At 33.2% G+C, this 24,998-nt stretch overlaps 1 protein-coding gene across 1 annotated transcript in view; it reads right to left on the bottom strand.

The window, feature by feature from the left end:
* Positions 1 to 9,279, bottom strand: part of LOC106457735 (homeobox protein Hox-A5-like) — a 40,856-nt gene extending 31,577 nt beyond the window's left edge. Inside the window, exon 1 of the mRNA XM_022383757.1 lies at positions 8,980 to 9,279. Within this exon, the coding sequence (XP_022239465.1) occupies positions 8,980 to 9,086 (107 nt within the window). The 5' untranslated portion in view covers positions 9,087 to 9,279. The remainder of the gene's footprint in view (positions 1 to 8,979) is intronic.
* Between the last annotated feature and the right edge of the window lie 15,719 nt (positions 9,280 to 24,998).

Below are 24,998 nucleotides of genomic sequence, written 5' to 3' on the forward strand. Positions count from 1 at the left end.
TGTGATTGTTGTATAGTATCTGTTATACTACGTGATTGTTGTATAGTATCTGTTATACTGCGTGATTGTTGTATAGTATCTGTTATACTGCGTGATTATTGTATAGTATCTGTTATGTTGCATGATTGTTGGATAGTATCTATTATACTGCATGATTGTTGTGTAGCATCTGTTATACTGCGTGATTGTTGTATAGTATCTGTTATACTGTGTGATTGTTGTATAGTATCTGTTATACTGCGTGATTGTTGTATAGTATCTGTTATACTGCGTGATTGTTGTATAGTATCTGTTATACTGCGTGATTGTTGTATAGTATCTATTATACTGCATGATTGTTGGATAGTATCTATTATACCGCATGATTGTTGTATAGCATCTGTTATACTGCATGATTGTTGTATAGTATATGTTATACTGCATGATTGTTGTATAGTATCTGTTATACTGCATGATTGTTGTATAGTATATGTTATACTGCATGATTGTTGTATAGTATCTGTTATACTGCATGATTGTTGTATAGTATATGTTATACTGCGTGTTTGTTATATGGTATCTATTATACTGCATGATTTTCACATGGTATAATTACGTTATTCTTGTGTGATATGGATGCCATATATGTGCTATTGACGTAATTGTTGAGAGGAAAGTAGTAGTATTTATAAATGATGTACACTATACATAATTCTTGTGTTTTACATTTTGTTGAACAAATTTATTTTCCATATATTGGTGTTGTCAGTCTGTAACTCAGAGGGTTCAGAGTTTGTGTCCTGTTGTTTCAAAAACACATCCAGGACACTTTGGGGCCGTAGGTGCAATATAAGAGTGAAGGTCTAATCACACCATTAGATCAGACAAAAATAGCTACAAAATAAATGCTGTTAGCTAGCTGCCTTCCTTCTAAATGATCAGTTCAAAAATTAGGGAACCTATATGTAGTTTTGCGCGAAAATGGTAAACAAACAAATAAACCCATGTGCTAGCTTTATATGGATCTTCAGTTATTATAATAGTTTTTTATTACAGATGCTGTTTATCATTTAAAACTTCTGGCGCATGCGCTACATATGTGTGAGTGTTGTATTTTATATATTAAATATGATTTTTGTACTCGTATATGTTACCTTGCATGAATCTGGCATCGAAGTTCTTCTTTTGTGTGAATCGTGTATTCTGTGAGTTAAGTATGATTAATTGTACACGTACATGTTCCTTTTGTTTGAGTCTAGTATTAAAGGTCTAAGGTTTACGTGAATCTTGTATTCTGTGAGTTAAGTATGATAAATTGTACACGTACATGTTCCTTTTGTTTGAGTTTTGTATCAAAGGTCTAAGGTTTGCGTGAATCTTGTATTCTGTGAGTTAAGTATGATTAATTGTACACGTACATGTTCCTTTTGTTTGAGTTTTGTATCAAAGGTCTAAGGTTTGCGTGAATCTTGTATTCTGTGAGTTAAGTATGATTAATTGTCACTCGTACATGTTCCTTTTGTTTGAGTCTTGTATCAAAGGTCTAAGGTTTACGTGAATCGTGTATTCTGTGAGTTAAGTATGATTAATTGTACTCGTACATGTTCCTTTTGTTTGAGTCTTGTACCAAAGGTCTAAGGCTTATTGTGTGAAACTTGTATTCTACGTGTTATTTAGTGTAAGTCTTATTTCATATACGTCACCTGTATTTGAGTCCTCTATTCTTATATCTCATATATACGCAAATATTGTATCATACACATTATCTTTGTCTGATTCTGTACTACATATTTTACTTTTGTTTGAGCCCTGTGTATATGTTATTTTTGAGTGTGTTTTTTATCACATATGCTATCCTTGCTTGAGTCCTGTATTTATATGTTGTTTTTGTGCAAATTCATGTATGGTATCATCTGTGTTCCACTAATGTGATGCTTTTGTTTGTTTGTTGTTAAGCACAAAGCTTCACAATAGGCTATCCGTGCTCTGCCCACCGCGGGTATCGAAACTCGATTTTTAGCGTCATGAGCCCACAAGATTATTGCTGAGACAGCGGGAGGGGTCATAATGTGATACATGCGTCACTCTTGCATGAATCTTGATAATATTCGTGAGTGAATCTATATTTCATTAAACATGTTACCATTACATAAATCTTAATAATCTTCATAAGTGAATCTATAATTTATTAAAATTGTTACCCTTGCATGAATCTTGATAACGCTCATGAGTGAATCAATGTTTTATTAAACTTATTACCCTTACATAAATTTTAATAATCTTCATAAGTGAATCTTTGTCCTATTAAATTTGTTACCCTTGCTTGAATCTTGTATCCTACCTTTTTTCTTGTACTAGTCTGTCACGTCGTATGTACTGTATTAATATAGGCCTAATTATTAAAGTTACGATTTGAACGCCCAAAGCTGAAGAAGCATTGGACACCAGGAGACCCAACATTGTTGATAAGGGTCATGTTATTCTGCAGATTTACTTTTCAGATTCCGTTTCATTTGTTCTTTAAATATTTCAATTGAGAGGTGCGTAAAAAAAAAAAAAAGATTTCTGTGCTGAAGAGGCCTTTCACACAATATCAGAACTCGCCAGCTGCCTTGGACGATAAAAGACAAATGTATATCTGAAATGCTGTTTGAACCTGTAATTATATATTTTTTCTGTTGATGTGCTCTTGTGAGAACTTGATGTCACGTTTAATATATTTGTAGAAGCTTGTATGATGTATACTGACCTGTGTAATTATTGTGCATCCTCTGTCCTGTGTTACTCTAAAACTTGATTTATGAGCTTCATTTTTTATTATTGTTTTTTCGGTATGGTCGCCAAAACAATACCTAACTCTTTTAAGGTTATTAATTTTAGGCTTATCTCTAGCTTCGTTTTTTTAATTAACATGCTTTTTTTAATACAAAGGTGGATACCATTATTAGCCTTCGGTTGAACGCTGGATTGATTTGAATCGACTACAAAATCACGTATATATATTTACGTGTGAAACTATATTGTAAAATAGTCTAAGCTGCAACTTAAAAATAAAGTATATTCAAGTTAAATTTCCGAGTGGCCTTCGAATCTCCGTCACCGAACATACTCGCTCTTGCAACTGTGGGGGGCGTTATAATGTTTCGGTTAATCCCACTATCGTTGGTTAAAGACTTAGACAAGAGTTGGTGGTGTTGACTGGCTCCCTTCCTTCTAGTTTATCAATGCTCATTTCGGGACGGCTAGCAAAAATAGTCCTCGTGTAGCTTTGCGCAAAATTTAAAAAACAAGAACAAGAAACGGAATGGTCTTTGTCTGGCTCTAACTTAGCATAAAATTTTTGATATCTATATCTTAGATTGATTTTCGTTTGTTATAAGCCTATTTTTCATATTTATACTCTAAGAGATAGTCTTAATTACAAATTGATTTTTACATTTAATACACTGTAAAAACAAATATTTGCAAAGCTGCATAATGGGCTATCTATGCTTTGTTCTCTGCGGAGATCGAGCCAAAATTCTAGTGTTGTAAGCTCTTAAAATAGCTTTGTATGCAATTGATATTTACTTAGATGCATGCACATATAATAATAACAACAGTATGTATTCCATTAGTTAATTTATTTATGGTAAAATTCAACAATAACTGCTTATGTAAATAGTGACGCACGATATTGCTGCTTAATGTCTTAGCAAATTGATATTAATATGTGGATGATTTTTGCATCGCTATTAGATTGATAATAATTTAAGTCAAATCATTCTTTCATGTATGTCTCAATACATATTTCCAGTAGGAAGGACATATATAATAACATTTCAACTGTATCTTGTCTTTTCCACGCCGTTGATGGCTAGGCCTTTCGCAGAGCACATTATTACAGCTGGGTTATGATATAAATCATAGCTGAAACGCTATTTATATCAATCGCTTAGGGTAGTGGTAACCAGCCTTTTTCCAACTGAGGACCAGCTGTAGTTCTGAACCCAAAAATTCACGGACCGTTTCGTACCAAATTAATTTTTAAAGTACTTTTAAACTACACTGTGAAACAATATATTTAAGTAGCTTCATTCTAAAAACTCTTTGTTTTTAACCGTCTTGCGGAACGGTTGAAATCATCCTGTAGACTAGCAGTTAGGAACCACTACTTCATGAAACAATAAGTCGGATCATAACATTTGATTGTGACACGTATATGATCTTACATCATAAAATAACATCTAATTGAGCATCTTTTTTAGCTTATTGCTTTCTTTAGTAGAGTACAACTTTTATTAGAGTTATTATAAAGTAAAATATAAATCTGAAACAAAGCCAAACAGATACTGATAAATCTCTGTAAGAGAAAAAATAATAATTATGTGATAAATGTTTCAACGAAACTACCTTCACCAGTAGAAACATTCACCACACAGTTCCCCCTTGCACCAGTTTTAAACACTTGTTTAATTGAGTAGAGCTCCTACAATGCGATTGTATTAGAGTATAGCTTTTAAAATTCGTCTACTTTAGAGTACAATTTTCAAAATACGTTTATATTACAGAAAAAATTAAACGAGTTCATATTAGAGTATAGCTTTTAAAATATATTTATATTACAGAAAAAAATAAAACGAGTTCATATTAGAGTATAGCTTTTAAAATACGTTTATATTACAGAAAAAAATAAAACGAGTTCATATTAGAGTATAGCTTTTAAAATATATTTATATTACAGAAAAAAATAAAACGAGTTCATATTAGAGTATAGCTTTTAAAATCATTCTCCTATAGACGAACACAACTAAATGTTATACTCCAATACAGACATACTCTTCTATAGACGAACACAACTAAATGTTATACTCCACTACAGACACATTCTCCTATAGACGAACACAACTAAATGTTATACTCCACTACAGACAAGCTCTTCTATAGACGAACATAACTAAATGTTATACTCCATTACAGACATGCTGTTCTATAGTTGAACACAACTAAATGTTATACTCCACTATAGACACTCTTCTATAGACGAACTTTAAACGCTGCACTTTGTTATATTCTAAATGTTGTTCTCTGATATAAACGTATTTTGAAAGTTGTACTCTATGCAAAGGTATTGTATAAGCTTTTCTCTAATACCAACGTATTTTAAAAACTGTAATTTAATATAAACGTATTGTCTGTAGTGGAGTATAACATTTAGTTGTGTTCGGCTATAGAAGAGTATGTCTGTAGTGGAGTATAACATTTAGTTGTGTTCGTCTATTGACGAGTATGTCTGTAGTCGAGTATAACATTTAGTTGTGTTCGTCTATAGAAGAGTATGTCTGTAGTGGAGTATAACATTTAGTTGTGTTCGGCTATAGAAGAGTATGTCTGTAGTGGAGTATAACATTTAGTTGTGTTCGACTATAGAAGAGCATGTCTGTATTGGAGTATAACATTTAGTTGTGTTCGCCTATAGAAGAGTATGTCTGTAGTGGAGTATAACATTTAGTTGTGTTCGACTATAGAAGAGCATGTCTGTATTGGAGTATAACATTTAGTTGTGTTCGCCTATAGAAGAGTATGTCTGTAGTGGAGTATAACATTTAGTTGTGTTTTTATTAAAATAAAGGTTAGAGGTCGTTTACAATGAAGCAGAAGTTTTCCACATGTTTATAATAAAGTACTGCAAAAGTTTTAATATACTATAGATGTATGTTAATAGCAAAGTAAAACTTTTAGAACACACCATCCATGTTGTTCGCCTCAATTTGTCTTGGTTGTTTGAGGTTACGTTTTTACATTTAAGATTTTTCACACAATTGTTGTTGATTATAACAGTTTTTGCTAAATAGTTAAACAGTTCTCCGAGAATAGTTTCAGAAAGAGTTATTTAATTAATTATTTAATGTGATTTTTAACATAAGATAGTTTGGAAGATTAGTTGTCCTCAAAATTAAGATAACCAAATTTAAATTTTATATTTTAAGATATTTTGTAATCTGTGAGTAATAAGTTGAAGGAAAATTATTAAGTGATAAAGGGTAAAATTGCTGTGAAAAAGTGTCAACGAAACGTCAGTGGAATAACGTAAGGTCTTATGAATAAACAAAAAGTAAAGAAACGTGAGTGGAATAACGTAAGATCTTATGAATAAACAAAAAATAAAGAAACGCGAGTGGAATAACGTAAGATCTTATGAATATTCATAAGACCTTACGTTATTCCACTGACGTTTCTTTATTTTTTGTTAAACAAAAAAGTAAAGAAATGTGAGTGGGATAACGTAAGGGTCTTATGAATGAACAAAAAAGTAAAGAAACGTGAGTGGAATAACGTAAGGTCTTATGAATGAACAAAAAGTAAAGAAACGTGAGTGGAATAACGTAAGGTCTTATGAATAAACAAAAAGTAAAGAAATGTGAGTGGGATAACGTAAGGTCTTATGAATGAACAAAAAAGTAAAGAAATGTGAGTGGGATAACGTAAGGTCTTATGAATGAACAAAAAGTAAAGAAAAGTCAGTGGAATAACGTAATGGTCTTACGATTGTTTGTTTGTTTGTTTTTAAGTATGCACAAAGCTCCGTAAGGGCTATCTGTGCCCTGCCCACCACGGGTATCGAAACCCGGTTTCTAGCGTTGTAAGTCTGCAGACATACCGCTGTGCCACTGGGGGGGCTGGTCTTACGAATGAACAAAAAAGTTACTTTACCACTAAATTCACATTTTAAATTTTGTGATGCAATTGTGAAGAGTTCTTGTTGTTGATGTGAACGATTCACACATATTTTTGTTCAACTGAATGCAGTCGATGTGCACCCAAATTGTTTACTGCAAACTAACTTGAGATGCTTAAATTCCTCGACAGTTTTCCACGCTGTCTTATCTGTTTGCTATATTGTTTGGATAGGGTAGTTGGTGGTGTGCTTACTGTAAATCATAGTATTAACAAGACTTTTATATCTTCTTACGGCGAAGCATCAGACTTTAGTATTAGGCCCATTTTCAAAATACGTTTATATTAGAGTACAGCTTTTAAAATATATTTATATTATAGAAGAAAAATTAAAACGAGTTTGTATTAGAGTATTTAAATTTTTAATACCAATAGTTATTCGTAAACTTGATAATGTTGAGATTTAGTGAGAAGTGGCAAAGACCAAATAACTTTACGAATAATATCAACATATACTCCACAAACAACGTTCTTTTCGTTCATGTTTAGTGCCTCTTACGTGAACTTTGAATATCCCCGACATCAAGCCAAGTTCTATATATTGATTTGTAATTAAAATTGGAATCTGAAAATACGTTTTCCAATCACATTTTGTCGTAATTGGGTTTGTGTCTGCATTTTAAATTCAGCTCATTTTAAATTTCCTTTTGTTAATTATTGTTAATTTGTCCATATGGCGTTTTCTACACGTAGAGTAAGTAAAATATGTAGGCTTAAGGAAATTCATTTCCAGTTGTTTGTTTCGGAATTACACGTAAAGCTACACAGGGGCTATCTGCTCATATCCGTACGTCGTGTTGAACTGATGAACTAGTGGGAAGGCAGCTAGTTCAATAGCACCCACTTCTATGGCTACTTTTGTGTGATTGAATACTAGAATCTTAGCGTCACTCTTATTGCGCAACGATGGCCCAAAGAGCAGATCGTGTTTTTGCGACAATGAATCTCCAGAATTCACCAGATTCACAGTCCGGCCACCAACCCTGGCCCTTAGAAAACAAAGGAAAAACTTTTCCGGCCCATCGGTTTTGCACAAAACAATTACTTGAAAAAAAATTACATAATTTACCATGCTTACAATTTCCATTTTTCACAAAGAATACATTTTGAAGATATTTTTGGATTGATTGGGTTTATCAGACAAGGGTAGAATTATTGCAATTCTATTCATTATTGTTGCCATGGTAATATTAGTTAGTAATCAAAACGTCTACCTTAATTAATTAATATAGATATTTGTGTTGTATATATAAAAAAGGAGGACTCATTCATGCTTCTTCCAACTGAACCTTTCGGTCCCAAGCCCGGATAAATAAAAGTTACCGTAAAAAACCCTGGCTAAAACCAAGATATGCACCTTGGGTCAGGGAAGACCCGATCGGCTAATCCCATGTCAGAATAGGATTAAGGTCGTACGAAAAAAATATAATATAGAAAAAATTACGGTGGTGTACTTGCTCAGCAAAATCATTCGTCAAGCTGCAATTAAACCGCTAGATTCAAAGGCACCATGAGTATAAAGATGAATGTGAAATCCTTCGAAAATACATAAAATTACAGACTACTCTTCAAAAATCTCAAATGATTTGTTGGGTTGCGTAAACACTAACCAGACAACTCGTTTACTTTTATATTTTTTTAGCAAGGAGAGAAAACAAAGAGAATTGCATTGGAAAAACCGGTTCTAATGCTTTCATCTTTCTCACCTTCCAGCTTAGTTTTGACACCATAACGAATCTAAACTTATTTCCTTAAAACCGTACCTTGGCTAGAAAGCATCTAACTTATTAATATTGAAAAATATACAAATTTAAGTAAATTTTGAAACAAGACTAATCATATTATTTGTATGCTTTTTATAACCGGTGAGTTACGACGAACTGTTTTGTATTAGGTTAATATTGTTAATCTACATTTTCGTACAACATTATAAGTTACTTACTATTATTAATATAATTATTCATCATCTTCCTCATACGTCAAACTTTTATGAATTCGTTAGCATTCTTTAAATCTATTAGTGGCCAAATGCATTTTTGAAGGAAATATATAAAATGGTGTATTAATATTTTATAGAAAATAACTATGATAAAATAAAATTCAATTATTTCAAATAATGATTATTTAGCAAATTTCTACTTCCATTGGAAGCCCCCGGGGCGTAAGTAGCATCATCCAATAGAAACAAACAATTATTATATATTTCATCAGATAACATTTGATTCAATGCACTTGTTGCTTATACAAACAAGAGAGGCTCAGATAAATATAAGAAGCACAAACCGAAATCCCCCGATGTCGGAATGGTCGTCACATGGTGTTTGAAAATGCTGAAGAGCTCCTGGATCTTGTATGAATGTGCAATCAGACCAGCGTTCGTTGTACATCATTATTTCTCGACTGTTCTTGTCTGGATTAATAGTTTAAGCTGGTGAGTTCGAAGCCCATACACAAAAATGAGTCTTTAAAAGCAAATCCAACAACAACAACAATAGTGCTCCGAACGTTAAGAAGGGTTTGATCTTAGGATGACAGATAGTAATAAAAACACAGTACACCGTATATGCGTTTAGATCAGCGGGAAGAATTACTAATTTTCACAACATTTAAGCTATCTTACAATTTTCTACTGAATATGGCGCTTCCCGTGTTTTCCCGCGACTCAGGAAAGAAAGCTTTCTGTTTGTCAGCACGAGCTTAGACCATGATCCAGCTGGCTATACCTTTGCCTCGAGATAAGATAAAGACTGCCAGGTATCTAAAACGGATACAGCTAACTATGAATGGTCCGTTGCGACCCAGTTGAAAGGTCATGTTAACAGGATTAATAACAACGCCATATGCGTTTATGTGCATTCAAACATTTCGAAATTTATTACATAATCCTGTTCGACGACAGAGTAGTCGCTATTTTCAAACATTTGATTGGAAATGTCTAGCTGCAACTGTGCTAGTTTATCAGAGATAGCAACCAAATAACATTTACTGTTCCAAATGGTGTTTAAAAGCTTGTTTCACAGCAAGAGTTTATCTGCGGTTTATTTGAATTAGAGGGTAACCTTTTCTTTGATTTTGTGTTTACATTTTGAATATTTAAATAGGGTAAAGAACGAGTGTTGCTGTTATATCTAATATTCTTATATCATAGTTCCTGTTTTTTTCAGAAGTAATGCAGTATTTGAGGAACAACTACGTTAGGTGCAACACAGTTTTGAGCTTAGAGATTAACACACCAACAAATTTGTTAGTCTTCTATTGGATATTACACACAATTTTGACTTCGCTCAAAAAATGTTGAAAGTACTACGATCGTTTGATGTCGGACGAAGCATTTACACATGTGGCTTTTTTATTTTTTGCTATAACTTTTAACTTTTATCAAAACACAGGCAATATTCCGGCTTGTTTCACACGACATATTAATCTCACTTACTCACGCATCAAACAAATCATTGTTGCCCTTACTATAACTTTTAACTTTTATCAAAACACAGGCAATATTCCGGCTTGTTTCACACGACATATTAATCCAGTCATTTACGCAAACAAATCACTGTTGCCCTTTCTATATGAAGGACGATTGAAGAATATTAATTTACAGTTTATATTTTAGAAATATCCGCGAAAAGGTACTATTTTTATATGTTCAGGATTATATCGATATTTCCGATCAATGCTGTTTTTTTTCTTAATCGTTTACTTATTAAAATGACCACTTAATAAATTCATCGGAATTGTGTACTCCATATGATTAGTGAACCGAATAGAACACAGTGCACGTTGTTTTGTAAGGTAAGGTGAAAAAAATGATTGAATTACCATGTTTTTTTACTTTCGTGTCAACATGATCAGAAAACATTTGATTTTCATTTATTTTACAAATTGCTAATTTTGTATAAAACAAATTGGCAGTAGTGCCGCTTAGTAAAACAAAAAATTTGGAACGTTGAAGCTTTACCGTCTAATCGCATTGTCTATTGAAGCCTTCAATTAGTTTTACTATTTACTGAGGGAGGATGGAGCATGTCATTAGAATATCACGTTTGACAGCATCTGATTTTTTTTTCTTTTTCGAATCAACAGAAGGAAAAACTTATTTCATGCAAAATATTCTAATAGCGAGTAAATCAAGTGTGTTGTAAACCCTATAATACTAAAGCAATGGGCCTAAGCCTACTGTAGTGTAAACAATTAATAACTTTTCAACAACTTCCATTCTCCAGTTTCAGACGCCTATCTAAGTAACAGACACTGCCCCCCCCCCAAAAAAAAATAATAAAACGCTTAAAACTTCAAGGATTCCTTTCAAAACATATCCCATAATGCCTCTGATGGTTAATAAATTTATCAGTCTTGCCCCCATGGCTTTAATATATAGATAGATATTTGTACCAAATTACGTTCATCTAACGACAAAAGGAATTCCACTAGGTAAGCATGGATGAGTGCTGATTACTCGAAAATTTAATTATTTAATTTGTAGAGTATAATAATGTCGTTAGTTTGTACTGTTTTAATGTACAATTAATGCGTTGCTAGTTTGTAATCTTGTGTTGGAACGAGTTATATTTGTTATCCAGGTTACTAAGCGATATAAAGCTTATTACCTTGTTTTTGTGTGCATGCTCATTATTTTGTTACTTGATGTTCGATTAATTTCTATCACACATTATAAGATAAAAAGTTGGTTATAAGGCACACGTAATTTATAAGTATTTATAAACTTTAAAGAAGGTTTGTTTGTTTGTAATTAAGCACAAAGCTACACAATGGGCTATCTGTGCTCTGCCAACCACGGGTATTGAAACCCGGATTCTAACGTTGTAAGTCCGCAGACATACCGCTATGCCACTGAGGGGCGAAACTTTAAAAAAACGGACTCAGAAGCTTAGCTCAGTAAGTTATCATTAACGTCTTTATAGTTTCCTAAACTTAGAATTCCCTTCACCTGAAAATACTTAAATCAGATTTTTTAACCAACAGAAACATAAACAGGACCAGCCTTGTATCTTACACATTGATATAACCTTTGTTTTTGTCACATAAAAATTTGTTACATTGAAAACAGAAGGAAAATAATTTAGTTCGTATTCAAACAGCTTAAAGCTTCCCTAGAGGGCACTCGGTTTATTGATTGTTAGTATTGAACGTCTGTTATGCAGGATCATAGCTTGAAGCCCATGTTGAAGTCTTTACCCAATAATCACTTAGTCTTCTTTAAATTTATAGATAATAAAAAAGACAATCACGATGAAGTGATAATACAATTTTCTTCTTCACGTTGTTTGGCACTGACAAATGTAAAAGTTCACAGCCATACGTATAGTCTGAAATATCTCACTGAAACGATTTTAGTTAGCTATACGTATAGTCTGAAATATCTCACTGAAATGATTTTAGTTTGCCATACGTATAGTCTGAAATATCTCACTGAAACGATTTTAGTTAGCCATACGTATAGTCTGAAATATCGCACAGAAACGATTTTATTTAGCCATACGTATAGTTTGAAATATCTCACTGAAATGATTTTAGTTAGCCATACGTATAGTCTGAAATGATTTTAGTTTGCCATACGTATAGTCTGAAATATCTCACTGAAACGATTTTAGTTTACCATCTTATAGAGAAAACAAACACTGACATTTATTCATATTACAACGAGTGTTAGCTTACACAGAACATCGATACTTTAACAAAGAGCTATTGTAGAGTAAATGCAAGTGCTACAGTCTCCAGTCTTGAGCTAAAATTTGACAATTGTTCAATTAATTACGATATTTATGTGGTGCTGCTATAAAAAGAAGCTAATTTACAATATTATAAAATCTTGTTAGAGCAGCTTTATTTACGTGGTGCTGTATAGAAAAGAAGCTAATTTACAATATTATCAGGTCTTGTTAGAGCAGCTTTATTTACGTGGTGCTGCTATAGAAAAGAAGCTAATTTACAATATTATCAGGTCTTGTTCGAGCAGCTTTAATTACGTGGTGCTGCTATAGAAAGAAAGCTAATTTACAATATTATCAGGTCTTGTTAGAGCAGCTTTATTTACGTGGTGCTCCTATAGAAAAGAAGCTAATCCAATATTATCAGGTCTTGTTAGAGTAGCTTTATTTACGTGGTGCTGCTATAGAAAAGAAGCTAATCCAATATTATCAGGTCTTGTTAGAGCAGCTTTATTTACGTGGTGCTGCTATAGAAAAGAAGCTAATTTACAATATTATCAGGTCTTGTTAGAGCAGCTTTATTTCTCGGCAAACAAATCTGGAGGAAAAGCCATAACATCTACGTATTTGTGAGAAGAAGTTATTTTATCTAGCTTTAGTTTTATGTACAAGGAAAGCGTTAGCTTTTTATTATTATTCTTACCAGTGAAGTAAGACATAGATGGCAGACAGTTGTATTTATGATTCTTCAAGTCTGATTACCTGAGCAACGTACGCTCTCGAAACGACTACTTTCTTCTGTATTCGTACTATTTCTATCTCTTTAATCTTATGGATTTATTTTTGCGTCATTTCCTTGAGAGCTTATAATGATAAAGATCGGGGTTCTATCCTTGCGGTGAATACGGCAGAGATAACCACCCCTCGTGCAACTTTGCACTTTAAAATAGAACAAATAAATTACACTTTTATATTTATTTTTTTCTATTTAGACCATATAATACTTGATATATAGATGGCAGTGTGTATCAAAATATACCTTCTAAAAATTCAAATTAAAACAATTATTTTTATACTCCTCAGATCGGTTTGTTTGTTTGATATTGAGCACCAAATTACACTATGGGCTATCTGTGCTGTGCCAACCACTGGTATAATAACCCGGATTTTGGCGTTATAAGCCTTCAAATTTATCGCTAATCCACTGTGGCTGGACTCTCAGATCGGACTATCGCAGTTGTCTACAAACTCCCCCTTATAGCTAAAGAACCAATGTTCTTATTGATCAGTACTGTTTGAACTGTAACAGGCTTATTACACTCAAATGGGGATTCCATTACTGTAGTTGTATCAATTTAAGGAAACCTAAAATATAATGTTTTAAAGTTGCTAAGCGGTAGTTAGTTAACAGTAGTATTAGTGCAAAGCTACACAATGGGCTTTCTGCGCCCTGTTCACCGCGGAGAATCGAGCCCCAGACTTTAGCGCTGTAAGTCCGTAATCCTACTACTGACTCACTGGAGGGCGCCAAAAATGTACCTAAACACTGTTGTATATAATTTGTTTGGTTACTATGGTTTACCTTTGCACCATTATACATCCAAAAAAATCAACAATAACTAAGAAATATAGATTTAACACCGACAGTTGTATCATCTCCTCTCTCCGTGGGTCAGTGGTTAGTTTCCAAAATCACAACGCTAAAATCTAGGGTTCGATTCCCCGCGGTGGACATAGCGTAGGTAGCCTATCGCGTAGCTTTAAATTAATAAAAGACAACAAGAAGAAAAAAACAATCAATTAAACAACGGTATCCGAGATTATAGTTTGTATTAATATTTTGATTCATAAAACCTGCTTCTATGATATTACTTTCATACGGATAGAAGGGAGGAGTCATGTGGATAGCGTTTAAACAAAGTATACATGTATAGGTTCAGGTATTACTTACAGACACGTAATATCTGATTTTTATAAAAAGTCTGCAGTGCAGATCTTCTAACCTGGTGTGCTGTGAAATGTATAAATAAGTAGCAGGAACGGTAATTTCTTTGAATTGGAGGACAAATGTCAAAGTTCAAATGAAGTTTTTCATCTAAGATGTCTCGGAGTATATTTCAAATACAACATGTTATGGTAATAAGTGTTTGTAAAACACCCAATTTTTAATTTCAGTTTACTTCCATAGATATTCCTGTTTGTCGCTCCTTATCCCTGGTGACATAAAAAACTATTTTGTTTGTTTTTGTCCTTTAAAAGAACCAACATTAATATTCTTTTTATGTCTATGTTTGTAGCTTAAACTGTAATTATGTCAAGCATACTTGACACATTGTATATCATCCTGGAGGAGTAAAAACCTAAAATTAAATTATTCATTTAAGATTTCCTCTGGTTTACTTTTATTTTTGCTATTAAAACCAATTTTAAGTTAATGCCAAATTATGATATACGTGTCATTTGTCTCTTAAAGAGAAATAAAAAAATCTATAATAATAAAATTTATAAACATTCTTGTGCAAGAACTGATATAATGGTTTAGAACATAGCCAATTCACTGTGATAAATATACAGGTTGAGCCCAGAGTTTGTTTTGTATATCCATGTGATTAATAAACTTGGATAGCTGTAACTTAATATCGTGTTGATATCGGTTATGGGCTTTTTTTCCACTGTAAAATTATAAATACTATACATAAAGTAATATTATTAATCAAATATACTAGACGAAAATCCAGCAAAATTATTTCTTTGTATAAATAAGTTCTTAATATGGCCACAAGGCGACACTTTGATAAATTGCACTAAGCAATTTTGATGATATGCATGTTTTTTAAAAATAAATAGTGTTGCAATTTAAGCTTCATTAATCACAGACAAATATAACAAAATGTGAATTGTACACTGATTACATATTGTAACGTTACGAGCAGGCATACTTAACGTTACACTGACTACATCTTGTAATGTGTAGAAGCAGGCATATTTAACACTACACTGATTACATATTGTAACGTTACGAGCAGGCATACTTAACGTTACACTGACTACATCTTGTAATGTGTAGAAGCAGGCATATTTAACACTACACTGACTACATATTGTAATGTTAGGAGCAGGCATACTTAACGTTACACTGACTGCATCTTGTAATGTGTAGAAGCAGGCATATTTAACACTACACTGATTACATATTGTAACGTTAAACGTTAAGTATGCCTGCTCATAACGTTACAAGATGTAATCAGTGTAGTGTTAAATATGCCTGCTTCTACACATTACAAGATGTAGTCAGTGTGAACGTTAAGTATGCCTGCTCCAATCAAATTTTCCTTCATTATACATAGTTGAGCCAAGAGTTACAAACATCATCATTTTTAGAAAAAAGCGATAATGTTATCAGTAAATGAGCCAGTTACTTGGTTGGAGTAACAGTCCACTGTGACTGTTTTACAGTAGGGTTTCTTCTTTCGCTTTCCTGAATAGTGTGACCTAAAATCTTTCTTTAGTTGAGCTGTAATTACTCTGTCAAGACTTTTTACACAGTGTTTTAGGCTTAATATCTTAGGCAAAGTTACATTTTGTACCAGATATAAAAGAATATTTAAGGTTTATCACTTGGAAGTACATTTAATTTTACTAGAATTAACAGAATGATTAAGTTTAAAATTTTGGGTAAGATTCCTTTTTTTTTTTCAAATATGATGGAGTGTTTAAGGCTATCACTTGGAATTTTCTTTTCTTTTCTCAGTATCTAAACTTAACATTTGGGATACGATTCTTTTGTACCAGATTTCACAGAGTTTAAGATTATCACTGGAATTCAGTTTACTTTTCCGTATTTAACAAAATATTTAAAAATATCAGATAGGATAAGATTTCATTTTTTAGACACAAAAAATTGTTGAAGATTCTGTGACGGTAATTCAGAGAAGTTTTGTACGATGAGTCACATGCTGTTCATCAATTTCCTAACATTTTCATGAATATAAAAAAGGTTTAATCCACTAGTTGTTGCGAGGGGCGAAATATAGTGATCGTTGGTCACTTTGCCTTATCTTGCGTTGTCGGTGTGTTTGTCTAGAGTGATAAGAACGAAGCTCGTACACCAGGCCGTAAAAACACGAACTTTGAATGTTTGATAACAAGAGACGCTTGCTTATCGTATTCAGTTTACGTAGCCTTATCTGACTAAAGCACACAAACTGGTATATTCAAGCTTCTGCGAAATCAATTTCTCACGCTGATATTCATACGCATGCGCTGTATAGTTAATTACACACATATGTTATATACTAGGCGTAAACATCTATTTTAACCAAACAGAAACAGCATACAATCAACCTGGAAGTCATGAGTTTTAGGCAATATATTCTCGAATTTGATAAATTATTCCAGCGCTCAATAAGACAGACTACTTGTGTTTTAGTAAGTAAATTAATATTCGTCGAAAAAAACCCAAAGGAAATCACTGCTTACTGTAGCTGATGTGAAAAAAGCGTAAAATTATATATCATCAAGTTATCAATTCCATTACTGTTTTTTTTTAAAATACTAAAAGCACTAAACTCAAAATATAGGTAATATATCGTTTAAAAGCAGTCTGTTAATTATTGGTGCTTAGCATGACCTGGTAGTTAGTCCATTTGACTCACAATCTGTGGGTTGTGGGTTCCAATCCCTTCACCGAACATTCTCGCTCTTCCATGGTAGGGGCGTTATAATTGGCGGTGGGTGTTGTTCACTAACTACCTTCTCTCTAATCTATAGTTTATAAATTAGGAACTGCTTGTGCAGGTAATTCTCAAATAGGTCTGCGCAAAATATTACGAAGAAATAAACAATTTCTTCAAACGATACATGTATAGTACAATGACACTTAACTACCCCTACCAATAAATATCGACAAGGATTTTATAACCATTGAAAGTTGACGTTTGTTAACAGGAACAATTTAACGAATCATAGCTTTCCTCGTTCTTGGATATTGGAAAATAACTGGTTTCGGATTCTAATGAATCATCAAACAGATTCCTTGACTTTTGTTATTATTTGATTTAGTCTTGTTTGAAAAACAAACGAACTGATCTGATAATACAAGTGGCAACAATACAAATGTGAATGTAACTTTTTATAGAATCGCTTCGTGATGAGAAACTAACTTAAAATACGTTTTCGACAACGAACTTGATTTAAGTAAGCAACAGCATAGTTTCTGCATACCCATGTGAATATTTACCACTGTTGTTTTTATATAAATCAAGTAATTTTTAGGATTATTTTCACTTGTGAAATGCGAAGATTTAACTTTTCTTTTGCCATTACCCATTATAGATTTAATTACAACACAAGGTAGCCAAGATAATACTGTCATATGAACAACAGAGCATATAAAGATACTGATTTTACACTGTATAGTTGACTACTAAGAAGCTAAAACTCTCTCTCAGCTTTTCTCTCCCTCACAAAAAAGCAGTTGTTACAAATATCAAAAACTCGTATGACTCTTTACCTGAGGCTAATGTCATAACTAAGGATTTGGATAGCTGTTTTAAAGATATTCAATAATAGTGAAAACAAACTAAACTAGTAGATGAATTATGTAAATCTTAAAATGTAACCGCAAGACGCAGTGATATTTCAGATATTCGGAACGACGCATTTCATTGCAGAATGCTTTATCGCACCATTTATTTCCAATTGTTGCTTTTCACTACGACTTTACTAATTATGGGGCTTTCTATTGTAGGAAAATCAAAACATTAATATTGTGACGTCAGCTACTTCACTTCCACTTCAAAATCATTCAAACAGTTTTATTTCTTTTTTTTTATAAGATCAAAACACTTGTAATGCCATCGAAATTCATCTTTACTTCAGGGACAGAATCAGACTTTTCAAGGGGGATCCAAATAAATGGATATCGGAAAGTCACTAAGGGGAGGGTTTGAGATAGGATTTTTCCCTCTCAGAAGCTGAAGACTTTTTGAAATTTGAAATCTCTGTAAGGCCAATTTCACAAACTTTACATCATTTCAGCCTGTCACTCTTATCTGCAAATTAGCAATAAGAAATCCGATTGACCAGTACTTTCTGCAACAATTGGCCTTAAATGTAGTATATATTAAGAACCCCTACACAGTCGTTTAGAAGATTTATACTAGGGTACTGAAAAAAGTTAAAGATAATGGCAGCAAAACAACAACAAAACAAGAAGAAAGAAACAAAAAATATATAAAAATGACGAGACAAATTTGATTAACTTAGAATTGTCTTTTGGCTGAATAAATTAGTTAAGATAATTAATTTCGTAACAAACTTAAGTTTACTAAAAATAGTTTACCATAAACATTTCTTCAATTTACTGTATATATATATATAAAGCAAAGTGTATTTCTCGGAAAAAAATACATGGTCGTATATCAATCATTTCATATCTATTCCTTATACGTTTTCACATTTCTTGATCAGCACCAAACCTGACACAGTGATATAGGATGATATGAGGAAGGTCATGAAGCGGTTGGGGGTTGGACCCCTACCCCATCTTCTAAATACATATATGTGTGTATCTGTTCCTTATACGTTTCCACATTTCTCGATCAATAATCAGCACAACTTGACACAGTGATAAAGGATGGCACGAGAAAGATCATGAGGGGGATAGACCCCCATCTAATTTCATATTGATAGAATCCTTGAAAACAGTATGTATTTCTTTTCAGTATTTGTACCTTTATGTATTTTTTATTGCACTTTTAATGTTTATTATGTTAAGAAAAAAGAATAGAAGCCCAATTTCCTATCCTTTGTTACAAACGAGTTTTTATTTCGCCACATATCCATATAATAGCATTTAACAGGATAAGTTTTAAAGATGGTTGGAAGTATGTAGAGCTGTATATCTGGTGCCTGGTGGGAAGTTATACACCTGGTAGAAAGTATGTAAAGTTTTATACACTTTTGAGATGGAAGGATGGGGGGAAAACACTTTAGTATTCACAGAAAATGTTAAAGCTCATAAACGAATAGAATTGATGCATATGTTAAATACAGGAAGAATGTCCACTAATGATAAATACAATTAGAATAATTAGGTAAAAATTATCGGCTTGCAGAAATATAGGCCAAAGTCACTGATTATAGCCATAAACACAAAATATCCTGTCTTTCATTTGTAGAGCTGATTGTTAAAATTAGAATCTTGAAGTGAGGCCATAATCAACTGTTAGGCTAAAGAGAGAGAGATGGGAAGTTTGATAGTCATACTGATCGAAAGGGCTCCTTCAAATATTTGTGGTGAGTTTTAAGTCAACCATAAACTTTTAAAAGTAAACATGCTAATGGCAATCTTCAACCTCTCAAAAATTACAGATGGTCCAGGGGGCAAGAATTCTTTCCAAAGAGGAATACAAGTAAAAATTATTCCAGAAAACAAATAAATAAAATATTTCTACCACTTTCACCTTTACTTCACTTTTTACTTTGTTTTATTTTGCATTGGAAATGGGGTCCTGACCCCCTTTTGGATCCGCTACTGCACTTACAAATGTATACAGGTGTATAACTATATATACTTTCCACCAGACATCAGGTGTATACCTCTACATACCTATCACCAGGTGTATAACTCCACATACTTACCACCAGCTATACAACTAAACATATTTATCTCCTGGTGTATAGCTCTAAATACTTCGTATTAGGTGTATAACTCTACATACTGACCATCAAGTATATAGTTCGATATATTACCACCAGTTGTATAATCCTACATAATTACCACTAGGTTTATACGACAACAAAATTAACGTTAGGTGTGGATCTCCATAGGTATTTACGACAAGGTATGGAAATCTGTATTTACTATTAGTACTACTAGGATTTAATATCTAGATTCCTATAGCCACATATAAAAATACACTTTTGTTAATATGCGAATGAAGCTCTAAGTGTTTACTAGCAGATATATAAAAATACACTCCAACGATACTTACAATGTTTACTACCAACTATCAGATTTTTGGTGTGGAATTCTCCAACTTATACTTACCATAAGTAAGTTCCATGCGTGAGACTCTAAATTACCACGAGGTGTGAAACAATGCTTACCTATAACGAGACATGAAAAGGTCCTTACTTACTATGCCCCTCCAGTGGCTCAGCGGTAAGTCTGCAAACTTAAGACACTAAAAATCTGGTTTAATACTCGCTGTGGGCAAAGCACACATAGCCCATTGTGTAGCTTTGCGCTTAAACACAATCAAACGAAATCTTACTTACCACATTTCAATCATTACGCACGGAACTCTTCATATATTTTTTTCCAATAATGAAAGCTTATATATATATATATATTTGCAATCGGCTTCAGAACTCTAAATACCTACCATCTGGCATGATAGCCTGCGTACCCATCACGAGGCTCTAAATAATAAAAACCTGTCACTAAGTACAGAATTCTCATGTCTTCTAAGATAAATACAAATGGAGAAGAGGTATCGAACTATAGTAATCTTTGTATTGTACAATCTTATATTGTATTGTAGCTAAGCAAATGAGCCCCTGTTTCAGGGTTTCTGACAGCCCTGAAAAAGAAATAATCACACACACACACACACACACACACTACTCGTTGGATAACTAAGAACACGTACTTGAAGAATCCACCAGTTGTGGTCCGTGTTATGTTTTTTTGTGTGCTATAGTTTCCATGGTAATTTATAAGATTTTTTAAAAGTATTATATTAGAGAAATATACCTTTTATAGAATTACTAATATTGAGGGTATAAGGTCTCAAGATAGATCATTTGAAATATCGTATCAATGGCTACATCACAGTTATACAAATCACTTTATTAGCTTAATGCTTATTTGCAAAGAAATGCGAACTTCGCGGAAAAGTTTGTCTTAAAGTTTCTTTTAGAATGTCTGGTAGTGAACGTATCTAGACATTACATATCTCATTTGACAGTTTATAATGTGCAGTTTGTGAATATACATGATTTTGTCAGTTTTGAATCGAAAATATTTCTTTACGCAGTCGTTTTCATGGTAACAGCGAAATTTGTCAGTTTAATGAAATACTCCCACATTGTCCTATAGAACACTGTATTTGTAATATATTAGCCTAAAATGGGTCAAACGAAAGCTCTGATGCTTGGAATCAACACAGTTACAGCAATATAAATTAATCTCATTTGCATAAAAACAGGGAAAAATAATTTGAAAGAAATGTCTGTGCTTGACAGAGTTTCTGTTGATTTCACAATATACTATATTTAAATTATATCATTTAAAAGCATTTTATGAATCCAAACTTAATATTGGTATTTTGAACCGTTTCGTATGGAATACTGTTCCATTGTATCCATCCCGATGACTAACAGTTTATATCTATGTTGTCTGAAATAAAAGGTTTCCTATTGGCAAAACAGTGAATTCCATTTGGAATATACACACCATCCCTCATCCGATCCAATCCATTTTGAGAAAGATCAGACGTAAAAAGCCTTAGTTCAGAATAACTAGTACAAAGTCAATAGGCAAGTAATGTGTCAGTAAGTGTTCGAAACTCCATAATAATAGGGCAAAAACATGGCTAGTTCTAAGTGAAATGGCATTACAGTGTTCTTGCAAGGAAAGAAAATGCATTCAGTTAAGATCACTTAGTTTTCTTTTATCTCATCTGATGGCTCTTTGGTTTCACCAAATAAATCTTTATGAAGCAGCCAAAACATGAATTGTAATAGTGAAGGGTGCTTCAAATGCATCCTGGCTGATTCCATCTGCTACTTCCTAAACACAGTAGCAGTTTCTCTATGGAAAATTGAGGAATCTTTGAATATAGAATTTGAGACACACTCTGCAGCCTCATTGTTGCATTTTTCACTTTGTAGCACTTGGTAATTGCTCTTATGACATTTCCAAGTGTTACGCTGCTACTCATTATCAAGTTGAATTTACCTTGACCATGCTTGCCTCTGAATAAGTACACGATAGTTATTTTCTAACTTACGTTGGAGTTTATAGGGTGTATATGTGTCAGTGTCTGTTCCGATTCCCGATAACTACTTGTACATTGATGATATATGTGCCATTGACAAAAGCTAATGGCTTAAGGTATCAGTTGTGGAAATTCAGAATTATGCCCAAACTTGATGAGCAAGTAGAAACTGTGCCTTCTGGTGGGTTTGAAGGTTGAAAAATTGGTTTAGTTTGTCATTTTATGCAGGCTGTGTGGTACTTAGCGTCCTTTGCTATTATATCCTCATCCAATGTTCTCAACATCATTCACTTGTCTGTGTTTTGCTCAGCTGCTTATTTTTATAGATTCTCTTTTCTTTTGCTTTTATCAAATGAAGTTTAATGTTGCCCTTGTACGTCTTGGTACAAATGAAGTTTAATGTTGCCCTTGTACGTCTTTGTTTTGACATATAGAACATTGAAATTCCTCTACTGGTTTAGTGGATCTTTTAGTTGAACATGTTAGTGGATCATATTCTTTTGTCCAACATAGAATCATCCACCTTTTTTGTGCATGTTTCAAGTTAGACTTGATTGTATAGTTGGAACGACAACTACGGTAGTATTTTAACTTAACCGCTTTCTCGATTATAGAATCAATGTCAGAACATTCTTGTACCAAAGAATCACATAATTTGTCCTTTTTTTTACAGCATTGATAAGACTTGCAATACCCACAAGATTAGCTTTGGAAGTTTGAGTGTTTGCCTGTTTGGCATATTATGCATTTTTAAACCATTAGATACTTTTTAACGCTATATGAAAGGGGGTGGGCTTTAACTTCACGGGACTTTCAGTATAATTCATCTGAAATATCCAGATTACAAAGTTTTACTTCAACTCCTACATTTGCACAATTCATCTTTAGACTGAACACTTACCATTTATTTTACCTCTTTGATCCGAAACACACAGAATGTACTAACAACATACATAAAACGTTATGCACACTTACATGTTCTTTGTACTCATATACCTTATTAAAACGTGTATATATATATCACTATACGGGATACTTTAGCAGAGGTCTCAAGAGTCTGACAGTGTTGCAGCTCAGCGGAAAAGAATATGGAAGTACATGTATTGGGAAGTAATTATATCTGTGAGCAAATTTAATTCTTTGAATGCTAAAGGTCAAATCAAGTTAATTTAAGTCTAAGGAATTAATGTTTTCATTTGAACGATTACAGCCCCCCCCCCCAGTGACACAGCGGTATGTCTGCGGTCTTACAAAGCTAGAAAGCGGGTTTCGATACCCGTGATGAGCAGAGCACAGATAGCTCATTGTGTAGCTTTATGCTCAATTACAAAGAAACAAATGGAACGATTATTTAACACATGAAAAATATATCACCATAAGAACTAAAATGACTATTCCTGGTATTTAACATTTATCTGAAGAGTAACCATGAAAGCGGATTTGAATGAAACAATATTCCATAAATCATGTTGTATTACGTCCTGTTTCAGAAATGCTTAATTACATACACTATTAGCAAAATCTTAATCTGTGTTTTGCAAAACACAGAAACCATCGGTGGCAAACAGACAACTGTTTTAAAGTTATCTGGCAATGATAATCCAAGTGATACCAGTTATAGTTGACTGTGTATGTGTTGGTGCCTATTATTAGAGGTTTAATTCGTGTTATTTTAGTTTCACAAATAAAAATGATTGTATAAACCAATATAGGAGTTTCTGACTAAAATGACAAATTTCATCGCTACCATGGAAACGGCTGCACACAGAAAATAATTATTACTCAATACTAATTAAACCATGCATATTCGTAAAATGCACACTTTTACTTTTCAAACGAGATACGGAATGTCCAAACAGGCTGAACATAAGATATTTTACAAGAAACTTGCCCTCCCAGTGGCACAGCGGTATTTATGCGGACTTAAAACGCTAGAATCCGGATTTCGATACCCGTGGTAGGCAGACCACAGATAGCTCATTGTGTAGCTTTGTGTTTAGTTACAAAAAACAAACAAACAATTACAAGAAACTTTACGACAGAAAGATTTTCAACAGCAATAAGACAAGACATCTGAGAGCTTGTATTCGGTTAGCCGAGCTGGGAGTCATACATTCAGTTTGAAAGATTTACTGTGTGCTTATTTTAGATGTCAAAGAGTAAACGACATTGAACATGTAGGACAATACAGAAGTTGCACAGTGACACTTGTTTTATGGGTGGCCTTTTTTTTGGAGCCGAACTCTCACTTATATTGTTTGGAGGGGAGGTGGGTCATGACTTATAAGACACAGAGTGTTAACGTCTTTCAAAATAATAATGTTCCAGGTCACGTGCTACACTTGGAGTCACGACCTGCAAAGTTTATTGTGATGGATAGCCATGATTGCGCAAGATGTCCGACACCACGACATTTCCATTGTAACAAGCTTATCTATGTCATTTTTAGATCACGCATTTTATCAAACTTTTTCTTGATACTTCACTGTACGTTTTCCAAGGTATCGTGTATGATTAGTAACAGTGTTGGTATGTGACTGGTGTTTTGGTATGTTACCGTTTGTTACATTTGTTGGTATGTGACTGGTGTTTTGGTATGTTACCGTTTGCTACATTTGTTGGTATG

This window comes from Limulus polyphemus, unplaced genomic scaffold (assembly GCF_000517525.1).
Source record: "Limulus polyphemus unplaced genomic scaffold, Limulus_polyphemus-2.1.2 Scaffold367, whole genome shotgun sequence".
Lineage (NCBI taxonomy): Eukaryota > Metazoa > Arthropoda > Merostomata > Xiphosura > Limulidae > Limulus > Limulus polyphemus.